A 12,475-nucleotide genomic window follows, 5' to 3' on the forward strand; every position below is an offset into this window, starting at 1 on the left:
AGTACAATTTAAAATTTACACAGTCCCGCGTAGTCCCGCAGCTTAATTTGACGTAATTCCCTAACCTCCGCGTTTCCCTACGCGGTCCGCGCGATTCTCTCTCTCTCTCCGCGTTGCCGCGCGGTTTTACTTGGGCCTCGAACCCACACAGACACTGGGCCTCGAACCCAGGCAGGCTCTGGGCCTCGAACCCAGGCAGACTTACCTATTCTAACCTATCTTTCCTAGTCGCCGCTTGGTTTGCGTCACCGCGCAATTTCCCTATCTCTATCCCTATTCTAAGTTTGAAAGGTATTCACCAGATTGTCCTGGATCTCGTTCAGACACTACCTGAGAACCAGCGAGTGGCTAAACTTTCCTCAGACTTTTGAAACCGGGGGAAACTGGAGCAGTATTGAAATCATACTCACTCCAGTGGCCACTTTCCCCTCGTCTCGTCCAAGGCTAGTCTGGCTCTTAATTCGCAAGTTTTCGGCAGTCGTCCGTTGAGATCCCACTTCTGACACCAAATGTAAATGTAGATTCTTTTCTCTCAATCTGGTTCAGTGAAATCACTGAGTCGAATACCGATTGTGCTTTAAACAAAGCAAGCTTTTATTTAAAAAGCAAATCCCGATCGGGGACCTTATCAGACAGAAGGAATGCAACTCTGATAGATCGCACCCACTTCCTACGGACAAAGTGACGTTGCATTGTAAAGGGACGATGGTTATACATTTTCGGCAAAAGATAACAAGATAGGGCGAGAGTGACATCCTAGTTCAGCCTATCCCTTTTGATCCCTCTTTCCCTTTGTCCACTCATAAGCCGACCTAAGTATGGTCTGATTTTAAACAAAGACCTTCTGTTAATGTGTCAGGTTAATAACATGAGCAGTGCAAGGAAGGTAGTGCAGGAGTCCCCTGTGGTCATCCCCCTGCAAAACAGATACACTGCTTTGGGTACTGTTGAAGGGGATAACTCATCAGGGGAGGGCAGCAGCAGCCAAGTTCATGGCACCGTAGCTGGCTCTGCTGCACAGGAGGGCAGGAAAAAGAGTGGGAGAGCAATAGTGATTGGGGATTCAATGGTGAGGGGAATAGATAGGCGTTTCTGCGGCCGCAACCGAGACTCCAGGATGGTATGTTGCCTCCCTGGTGCAAGGGTCAAGGATGTCTCGGAGCGGGTGCAGGACATTATAAAAAGGGAGGGAGATCAGCCAGTTGTCGTGGTGCACATTGGTACCAACGACATAGGTAAAAAAAGGGATGAGGTCCTACGAAACGAATCTAAGGAGCTAGGAGCGAAATTAAAAAGTAGGACCTCAAAAGTAGTAATCTCGGGATTGCTACCAGTGCCACGTGATAGTCAGAGTAGGAATCGCAGGATAGCGCAGATGACTACGTGGCTTGAGCAGTGGTGCAGCAGGGAGGGATTCAAATTCCTGGGGCATTGGAACCGGTTCTGGGGGAGGTGGGACCAGTACAAACCGGACGGTCTGCACCTGGGCAGGACCGGAACCAATGTCCTAGGGGGAGTGTTTGCTAGTGCTGTTGGGGGGGATTTAAACTAATATGGCAGGGGGATGGGAACCAATGCAGGGAGACAGAGGGAAACAAAAAGGAGGCAAAAGCAAAAGACAGAAAGGAGATGAGGAAAAGTGGAGGGCAAAGAAACCCAAGGCAAAGAACAAAAAGGGCCACTGTACAGCAATATTCTAAAAGGACAAAGGGTGTTAAAAAAACAAGCCTGAAGGCTTTGTGTCTTAATGCAAGGAGTATCCGCAATAAGGTGGATGAATTAACTATGCAAATAGATGTTAACAAATATGATGTGATTGGGATTACGGAGACGTGGCTCCAGGATGATCAGGGCTGGGAACTCAACATCCAGGGGTATTCAACATTCAGGAAAGATAGAATAAAAGGAAAAGGAGGTGGGGTAGCATTGCTGGTTAAGGAGGAAATTAAGGCAATAGTTCGGAAGGACATTAGCTTGGATGATGTGGAATCTATATGGGTAGAGCTGCAGAATACCTAAGGGCAAAAAAACGTTAGTGGGAGTTGTGTACAGACCTCCAAACAGTAGTAGTGATGTTGGGGAGGGCCTCAAACATGAAATTAGGGGTGCGTGCAATAGAAACATAGAAACATAGAAAATAGGTGCAGGAGTAGGCCATTCAGCCCTTCTAGCCTGCACCACCATTCAATGAGTTCATGGCTGAACATTCAACTTCAATACCCCATTCCTGCTTTCTCGCCATACCCCTTGATCCCCCTAGTAGTAAGGACCTCATCTAACTCCTTTTTGAATATATTTAGTGAATTGGCCTCAACAACTTTCTGTGGTAGAGAATTCCACAGGTTCACCACTCTCTGGGTGAAGAAGTTCCTCCGCATCTCGGTCCTAAATGGCTTACCCCTTATCCTTAGACTGTGACCTCTGGTTCTGGACTTCCCCAACATTGGGAACATTCTTCCTGCATCTAACCTGTCTAACCCCGTCAGAATTTTAAATGTTTCTATGAGGTCCCCTCTCATTCTTCTGAACTCCAGTGAATACAAGCCCAGTTGATCCAGTCTTTCTTGATAGGTCAGTCTCGCCATCCCGGGAATCAGTCTGGTGAACCTTCGCTGCACTCCCTCAATAGCAAGAATGTCCTTCCTCAGGTTAGGAGACCAAAACTGTACACAATACTCCAGGTGTGGCCTCACCAATGCCCTGTACAACTGTAGCAACACCTCCCTGCCCCTGTACTCAAATCCCCTTGCTATGAAGGCCAACATGCCATTTGCTTTCTTAACCGCCTGCTGCACCTGCATGCCAACCTTCAATGACTGATGTACCATGACACCCAGGTCTCTTTGCACCTCCCCTTTTCCTAATCTGTCACCATTCAGATAATAAAGGTGCAGCAGTTATAATGGGTGACTTTAATATGCACATAGATTGGGTTAACCAAACTGGAAGCAATACGGTGGAGGAGGATTTCCTGGAGTGCATAAGGGATGGTTTTTTAGACCAATATGTCGAGGAACCAACTAGGGGGGAGGCCATCTTAGACTGGGTGTTGTGTAATGAGAGAGGATTAATTAGCAATCTCGTTGTGCGAGGCCCCTTGGGGAAGAGTGACCATAATATGGTGGAATTCTGCATTAGGATGGAGAATGAAACAGTTAATTCAGAGACCATGGTCCAGAACTTAAAGAAGGGTAACTTTGAAGGTATGAGGCGTGAATTGGCTAGGATAGATTGGCGAATGATACTGAAGGGGTTGACTGTGGATGGGCAATGGCAGACATTTAGAGACCGCATGGATGAACTACAACAATTGTACATTCCTGTCTGGCGTAAAAATAAAAAAGGGAAGGTGGCTCAACCGTGGCTATCAAGGGAAATCAGGGATAGTATTAAAGCCAAGGAAGTGGCATACAAATTGGCCAGAAATAGCAGTGAACCCGGGGACTGGGAGAAATTTAGAACTCAGCAGAGGAGGACAAAGGGTTTGATTAGGGCAGGGAAAATGGAGTACGAGAAGAAGCTTGCAGGGAACATTAAGACGGATTGCAAAAGTTTCTATAGATATATAAAGAGAAAAAGGTTAGTAAAGACAAACGTAGGTCCCCTGCAGTCAGAATCAGGGGAAGTCATAACGGGGAACAAAGAAATGGCGGACCAATTGAACAAGTACTTTGGTTCGGTATTCACTGAGGAGGACACAAACAACCTTCCAGATATAAAAGGGGTCGGAGGGTCTAGTAAGGAGGAGGAACTGAGGGAAATCCTTATTAGTCGGGAAATTGTGTTGGGGAAATTGATGGGATTGAAGGCCGATAAATCCCCAGGGCCTGATGGACTGCATCCCAGAGTACTTAAGGAGGTGGCCTTGGAAATAGTGGATGCATTGACAGTCATTTTCCAACATTCCATTGACTCTGGATCAGTTCCTATGGAGTGGAGGGTAGCCAATGTAACCCCACTTTTTAAAAAAGGAGGGAGAGGGAAAACAGGGAATTATCAGCCTGACATCGGTAGTGGGTAAAATGATGGAATCAATTATTAAGGATGTCATAGCAGTGCATTTGGAAAGAGGTGATATGATAGGTCCAAGTCAGCATGGATTTGTGAAAGGGAAATCATGCTTGACAAATCTTCTGGAATTTTTTGAGGATGTTTCCAGTAGAGTGGACAAGGGAGAACCAGTTGATGTGGTATATTTGGACTTTCAGAAGGCTTTCGACAAGGTCCCACACAAGAGATTAATGTGCAAAGTTAAAGCACATGGGATTGGGGGTAGTGTGCTGACATGGATTGAGAACTGGTTGTCAGACAGGAAGCAAAGAGTAGGAGTAAATGGGGACTTTTCAGAATGGCAGGCAGTGACTAGTGGGGTACCGCAAGGTTCTGTGCTGGGGCCCCAGCTGTTTACACTGTACATTAATGATTTAGACGAGGGGATTAAATGTAATATCTCCAAATTTGCGGATGACACTAAGTTGGGTGGCAGTGTGAGCTGCGAGGAGGATGCTATGAGGCTGCAGAGCGACTTGGATAGGTTAGGTGAGTGGGCAAATGCATGGCAGATGAAGTATAATGTGGATAAATGTGAGGTTATCCACTTTGGTGGTAAAAACAGAGAGACAGACTATTATCTGAATGGTGACAGATTAGGAAAAGGGCAGGTGCAAAGAGACCTGGGTGTCATGGTACATCAGTCATTGAAGGTTGGCATGCAGGTACAGCAGGCGGTTAAGAAAGCAAATGGCATGTTGGCCTTCATAGCGAGGGGATTTGAGTACAGGGGCAGGGAGGTGTTGCTACAGTTGTACAGGGCCTTGGTGAGGCCACACCTGGAGTACTGTGTACAGTTTTGGTCTCCTAACCTGAGGAAGGACATTCTTGCTATTGAGGGCGTGCAGCGAAGGTTCACCAGACTGATTCCCGGGATGGCGGGACTGACCTATCAAGAAAGACTGGATCAACTGGGCTTGTATTCACTGGAGTTCAGAAGAATGAGAGGGGACCTCATAGAAACGTTTAAAATTCTGACGGGGTTAGACAGGTTAGATGCAGGAAGAATGTTCCCAATGTTGGGGAAGTCCAGAACCAGGGGACACAGTCTAAGGATAAGGGGTAAGCCATTTAGGACCGAGATGAGGAGGAATTTCTTCACCCAGAGAGTGGTGAACCTGTGGAATTCTCTACCACAGAAAGTTGTTGAGGCCAATTCACTAAATATATTCAAAAAGGAGTTAGATGAAGTCCTTACTACTAGGGGAATCAAGGGGTATGGTGAGAAAGCAGGAATGGGGTACTGAAGTTGCATGTTCAGCCATGAACTCATTGAATGGCGGTGCAGGCTAGAAGGGCCGAATGGCCTACTCCTGCACCTATTTTCTATGTTTCTATGATTTAATAAGACCTTGAGGTTTTTCTGCAAGCTGTGGGTTTTGTTTCAATATGCGTTAGTGTTGTAACATTTCGCAGTCTCGAGTCTGAGATGTCATGGCTATTCCTCCATGAATTCTTTGTTAGCTTATACTGTCCCTATACAATTTCCACGTTCTCAACTTCAATGTCTCTATATATTTTTAAACATTCACCTTATGTGATAATCAAAACATATTTTTCCTTTGTTTCTTTTTGAGCAAAGAGAAGTTTAAGTGGTCCACTGCATTAATTAACACAAAGCTTTTAACATTAAGCTTGTATTTAAAGGAGTGTGGTTGGTGTTTTGATACTGTAGTTGTAGCAGTTGTAATTCACAAAAATATGAAATTGTACTTGCTTAGTTTCTGTTTCACATTTAACAGACTTGAAACTGACTTGAAAGGGCTGCACTATGGCTCAGTCAGGTAAGGCAATGAGTAACTGAGCGAAAAAGACAGGAAGGTGTTGAATCCATGTTATGGTCCATGTTATGGACCATGAAGTTGGCCAAAATGTCCTTAGATGAGAGAAGGGAAAAATTAATCAGAGTTCCTACTCCTCATCACCCTTGCTGGAAGTGTGCATGTGTTAAGTCCTAGTTCGGGTGGTCAGCTGCATTCGACAATAATCGAGTCAGATACCTTCAATCTTTACGTCTTTATTGAAGCAGCTTCGGACCTGTTACCAAACTGCCAGCACAGAGTCTACAGATTCCGGGGCAGGCAGACAAAAGGTCTGCCTATCCTCACAGATGCATCCCTTTTATTCTTACAAACTAGAGGAGGTATGGCCCGCTTCATCAATCACAGTGTGTTACTAGGGCTTCATGAATTGATAGCCTGTTTATCTTTAGAACACTTTATGCTTTTACGAGTGGAATAGCCCAGCTTAATCACGCGAAGCAAATGTGCACCTTATCAAGTCATGGCCATAAACCCTTGTTTATCAGTGATGGTCACACAAGCTACTTTGTCCACTACTTTCTCACGGGAAACCAAGTCTGTCTGTTCTTATTTTCTTATTGATTCCTAGACCATTTTATTAACCCTTTCATGATTCTTCCACATACATTCACACATGTGTGGATATTAGATAAGAACAGGATTTGAATAAAGTATCATGTGCTCGATTCCACCCTCCAGCCCCTGCAGTTAAATAGCCTTGCCAACACATGCCTATCTGTCCTCACATTTCAAGAACCAAAGGGTACTCCAGCATGTAGTCCAAGCTTGAGGGGAGGAGAGAAAATTGGAAAAATGAAAGAAGCAAACTTAAAGGTCAAATTTTTCTCAGTAAGATCTTGTGTGCTGGTACAGAACATTTGGTTTATAAATAATTACATAATAAAGTTTTAATGTGTTACGAACTTGCCTTTGTATTTACAACTGTTCCCTTGCCCAACTGCCACATTCATGAGATGTATCTAAGTGTATCTCCTGTAACCTGTATGCTGGAAATTACTAGTCAACTGTTCTTCGTTATATGGGCTTTACTAAATAAATCTACGTAATTTCATCAGCAATCTTATCAGATAGGTTAGATTTTGGTGCAAAATACATATTTAGTGTGCCATTTTATTGAACTGTGAATATTGTATCTGAATTAAAACATTGCTTTATTAATGGTTTTCCTGCTTGCTCAATCCACTGCAAAATCTATTGCTTTAAGTAAGAGTGAAACAGCTTCTGCTATTAAATGTGATATAGTTTCAGTTTGGCTCAGCTTTCACCTCTGAGTCAGGAGATTGTGGGTTCAAGCCCCACTCCAGGACTTGCGCACATTATCGAGTCCTTTTAAATCAGTGCAGTACTAAATGAGTGCTGCATTGTCAATTATGCTGTATTTCAGCTGAGATGTTAAACTGAGGCCCTGTCTTAAGATCCTTGCGCTATTTTGAAGAGCAGACTGTTTCCCTGGTGTTCTATCAGCATTCTTCTCTCAACCACCCATGCCAAAAATTGATTTACAGATGAATTATTTCGTATTATTTGCTCTTTATGGCAGGGCTTCTCAACCTTTTTGCCCCCACTGCTCCCCCACTCCGTGTTATAAAAATTCCATGGACCCTCTGAAACACAACACAATTATTTTTTCTCTTTAAAGATTAGTTATACTATTAAACATATATATTTATTATTTTTATTTTACTTAATGTGAATCTTATTGCTGCTGCTGTGCAACAATTCTGTCATACCATCAAGACATGGAGGTAGCTTCAATAAAAAATGAGTAAAAAGTGGGAAAAGATTATCCAAAATGTCAAAAAATGCATGCAGAGTCCAAGTCTAAAAGGGGAAATGGTGAACCAAAAAGCAGGGAAACGGCAAAGCAAAAGCTGCAAAAATTAGTAAATGGTGGCAAATCATTAACTGAAAGTAAAAAAATACCTGCAGAGTCCTAGTCCAAAATGGGAAATGATAAACCAAAACATGCAGAGATTAGTAAAAGGCAGGAAATGGGCAATCAAAAGTCTAAAATGGTTAACCGTGTGCCTTCCTGCGGGTGGAGGTCTGGAATTACCTAGGTTAATGATTTTCCATTGTGTATTTTCCCCAAAATTGTATAGCAATTGTATACAGAATGCGTTTTGCTCTAGAGTTCCGAGTCTGATTTCCTCTGGGAATAGCTCGTTGGAAAATGCTGGACTGTTGCATGCTATTTGGCTGCACTGGCCTCAATTGAGCAAGGGAAGCGAGTAAAACGACGACTCTACTGCCAACCCGGTGTTCCGTTAATACCTTCAGGTTGGAAAATTGGATCCCCCCGGGTCAACGACAGGTGAAAGGACTTGCTGAGTTGGGGAGGGCAGTACCAAGACTGTGTGGCTGCACCTTTGCCGGACAGAGTGACTGCAGTAAAGCGGGAGCCCGCTTTCTGACTGATAAATTTGCGGGCCTCTAACCGACCATCTAGGGTACGTAATTTGGGCTAGCCATGGCAAAGAAGCACCCAATGATACCTGAACTAACCCAGTCAGCCACCTGGAAGCCGGGTAGCAGTCCCCGAAACCTATCGAGGTGGACCTGTTAAAACCACGGGGATCAAGGCTGCCATCTGTGGGTACAGCAGTCACATTGCCTCGCTGATTGATTTTCGGTTCACCAGTTGGCACTTCTGGAGCACTGGTCAGGCGCATTTTGCTCCAGCGTTCCGAGTCCGATTTGACGGACCCCTTGATACCTAGGGGTCCGCAGACCCTTGGTTGAGAATCTGTGGTTTATGGGATCTATGCATAAATTGGGTGCCACAATTGCCTAAATAGTGGCTACACTTTAAAAGTGCTTTGTGACATTCTGAGGATAAGTCCTTTCCTTTATCTAAATCATTTTATTTGTTAATTTTGTAGGGAGAATTTGTGGAAGATGGCACTGAGACCCACTTTACATTCAGCAATCATGACTGCTGTATCAAAGCTGTTAGCAGTGGGAAACGAAGGGAAGGAATCATCCACACTCTTATTATGGATGACCGAGAAATCCCAGAAACTGTTGAGTAACTTTCTATATGCCATCTGCATAAAAGAACAAATATTCTAGAATATATTGGTACAGCAGTTGTCATGAAATCAATCATGTCACAGTAATGAAGAAATACAACTGAAGCTGTCAATTAAGAAAATGCATGTTTCAGTGCATAAATCACACTTCAGTGACAACTAGGATTAGTTGGTTGATCTGAAGCTATCTGTTGCTGTTAAACCATCTAAAACAAGCATTTTAATGAACCACCATTCTGCTGCTCCCTGTATTTAAAAGCGAACGGGGTATGTTATGATCTATGCTTCTGGTATAGATGGTAGATGAATAAAATGTTATAGGTATAAATAATGAATTAGGAATTGTTTTTAAATTCAAAAAATAATAGCACATCATGTTTTAATTTTGACATTTCTCGTTTTAATGACTTAACTTTTAATTATTTTACTATAAACTATCTTTCACTATATTTTTGTGATAAGAGAGGCCTCTAGTCAAATGAAAGATAAAAAGATAATGTATTAATTTTTTAAGTTGCATTGTGCACTTCACATTAATTTAAAAAAAGCACAGATACATAAGACTAGATCAGGATCAGTTTTTCAGTAAGTTTGAATTTTATTCTTATTGAATTAAAACATGACACAAACATAAATATGGGACAAGAGAGGAATTTTATGCCTAAAAGTCATTTTGTCTATACACTGTTCTGTGAATACATGTCCAGGTTCAGATCAAATGTCTTCATTGGTGCAGCAATATTTGGCCAGGAGAATTTAAGCAAATCGTGCTCCCTAAACCGGAGTTTGTGTAAATGTTTGAAAAGTTTTTATGTAACTAACTCTGTTTGCCTCTTTACACTGAGACATATGTGCCCAAGCATGCCTATTGTATTGGTACAGGGATTTTTACAGAAGACTTTTATGATGTAGACTCTTTTTAATACAGGTTTTATTTAATACAAATAAATGTTTTTGCATTATAGTAGTCTGTGATTTTGTCTGAACATAAAAACAAAATTCACCTGAGTATTTGTTTATGATTTTTGTGAGACTCATCGCTGAGAGCATGCAGAAATCAAGCGCGGGCAGCAGAAAGAGCATGCAGCCAATCTGTCCCACCCTCCCTTACCTTCAATGACTATCTGTCCCACCTGTGGCAGGGACTGTGGCTCTCATATTGGACTGTTCATCCACCTAAGGACTCATTTTAAGAGTGGAAGCAAGTCTTCCTTGATTCTGAGGGACTGCCTATGATGATGATGATTTTTGTATAGAGATTTTCATTTTCCTGTGGTTTTCAAAGCTGGTAGATTGTGTGCCCAAATTGCTGAGAAATTAAGTAAAAATTTGAAAAAGTATATTGCACTGATAATACATTTATCACTATTCAATTTATTATATTCCATAGGCCTTGTCCTTGTGGACTCTACCTAATGTATTTATTTGCCTCAAGAACTGAGGCCACCCCTGTGGCTGTCTTGCATTCCTACTTCTAAGCTCTTTCTCCCTCCCCATCCCCCACCACTGCCAGCCATCCCCCAACCCCTCATCTTAACCTGGACACCTCATTAGTTTGCAACTTCTAACCTGTTTCCTCACCATCACTCTCTAAACTCATCTCTTCTATGGGATGCACCTCCTGCCCCCTTAATCCCCTCCATATCCAACTCCTGATTATTTAACTATTTTGCCTGACTTCAGGCATTACCCCTTTTCCTTTGAAAACCATCCCACTCATCAAGAAGCCCACATTTGAAACATCCACCTATAACATTACAAACTACTACATAATTATCTAACCTCTCCTTTTTGTCCAAATTTCTGGAATATGTTGTTATTTCACAGCTGTGCTCACCTCCCCTCCAACTCCCTGTTCAAATCCCTTCAATCTGGTTTCCACTTTGGTTGAAGCCATATCCTCTATAACAGTGACCTTGGTGCTTTATCGTTAAATGTTCTTTCTGCTTTCAACGTGGCCAATCACACCATTTTCCTCCACTGACGGTCCTCTGTAATCCATCTCAGTGAGACTGCCCTTGTGCAACCAGCATATTTCCAACAATGGCTTCTCCTCTAACTCCTGCACAGTAACCTCTGGGAGCCCTGCAAATTCTTAATGCCTATCTACATGCTGGCTCACAATAATACCCATAGAAATGATGTAACGGAGGGTTGATAAAGGGAATGCAGTGGATGTTGTCTACATGGATTTTAGGAAGGCATTTGAAAAGTACCACCTGAAAGGCTGGTTAACAAAATTGAGGCTCATGGAATGGGGGGTCAGTGTCAGCTTGGTATAAGAAATTGGCTTAAGGACAGAAAACAGTGAGTCATGGTGAAGGGTTGTTTTTCAGAATGGAGGATGATAGATAGTGCTGTTTCCCAGGGGTCAATGCTAGGCCCACTGCGTTTTTTGATATATATAAATGACTTGGATATTGGAATACAGAGTAAAATTTCAAAATGTGCTGATGATACCAAACTTGGAGGTGTGGCAAATACTGAAGGTGATACCAATCAACTACAACAGGACATACAGGCTGGCAGAATGGGAAGACAAGTGGCAGGGCTACGGGGAATGGGACTGACTGGATTGCTCTACAGAGAGCCGACATGGTCTCGATGGGCCGAATGGCCTCTTTCTGTACCAAAATGACTCTGACCTCTTTGCCATCTTCCATGTCAGCAGCATTCTGTCTCATCATGCTGAAGGCTTTCCTCCAATGGTGACTCCATGCAGTAGAAATGTCTCGAACGGCCACACAAAAAGGGCTCCAGCAAATTGGCAGCCCGCTTTTGTACTCCACACTATTATTTTTTCCATGGAAAAGAAAATCAGGCAGAGTGTGAGCTTCTCTCCGTAATTGTAACGGGAATAGGGATGTTTGTGTTGATGATTCCACAGTGCTTAGCTCCATTCACAACTCCTCCAATAATGAAACAGCCTATGACAAGTCCGAAGCCGATTTGCTTTGCCTGTTTTGTACTTCCACCCAAGCTGAATTTCTACCCCCATGTGTTATCTCCAAAATTATGCAGCATAATCTTTCCGGGCTCTGTTGCAGGAAGCCACGATCCCTGATCAGGTATTTAAATCATTGCTTGAGAATTCCAAAAGTCTGCTCGATGAAGTTTCCAATTGACCCATGGGTCTGATTGTAATGGAGTTCCCCTGCCAAGCATGAAGAGTGCAATGGGATGGATGAATAGGACATCATGGCAGCTGCCAGGAATCAGGCAGAGAATGGTACAATGCACTCCTGCCTATTGTACACAAGTTGCCCATTAATGGACCTGAACCAATCAACTCCACATCCTATCGCAACCTTAATCCAGACAGGATGCAAGAACTGAATGCCAGAGGTAAGGTGAGAGTAGCTGCCCTCGTCAGCGAGGCAGCATTTTACTGAAATAGCACCAAGGAGCACTAGCAAAACAAGTCAAAGGGAAAATCTTCCAGTGGCTGGAGTCACTCCTATGTGAAGGAAGATGTAACAGCCCATGACAGTCTATAGCAGGACCTGGTTAACATGCAGGCTTGACAAATTTATGTTACACAAATGTCAGGTAATCACCATCTCAAACAAG

At 43.1% G+C, this 12,475-nt stretch overlaps 1 protein-coding gene across 2 annotated transcripts in view; it reads left to right on the plus strand.

Annotated features, from left to right (window-relative positions):
• faima (Fas apoptotic inhibitory molecule a) overlaps window positions 1–9,869 on the plus strand; it is a 98,812-nt gene extending 88,943 nt beyond the window's left edge. For both annotated transcript variants that reach the window (XM_070874519.1, XM_070874518.1), the window contains one exon: window positions 8,756–9,869. In XM_070874519.1, the coding sequence (XP_070730620.1) occupies window positions 8,756–8,905 (150 nt within the window). In that variant the 3' untranslated portion in view covers window positions 8,906–9,869. The remainder of the gene's footprint in view (window positions 1–8,755) is intronic.
• The last annotated feature ends 2,606 nt before the right edge of the window (window positions 9,870–12,475 follow it).

This window comes from Pristiophorus japonicus, chromosome 3, assembly GCF_044704955.1.
Source record: "Pristiophorus japonicus isolate sPriJap1 chromosome 3, sPriJap1.hap1, whole genome shotgun sequence".
Classification (NCBI taxonomy): Eukaryota; Metazoa; Chordata; class Chondrichthyes; family Pristiophoridae; genus Pristiophorus; species Pristiophorus japonicus.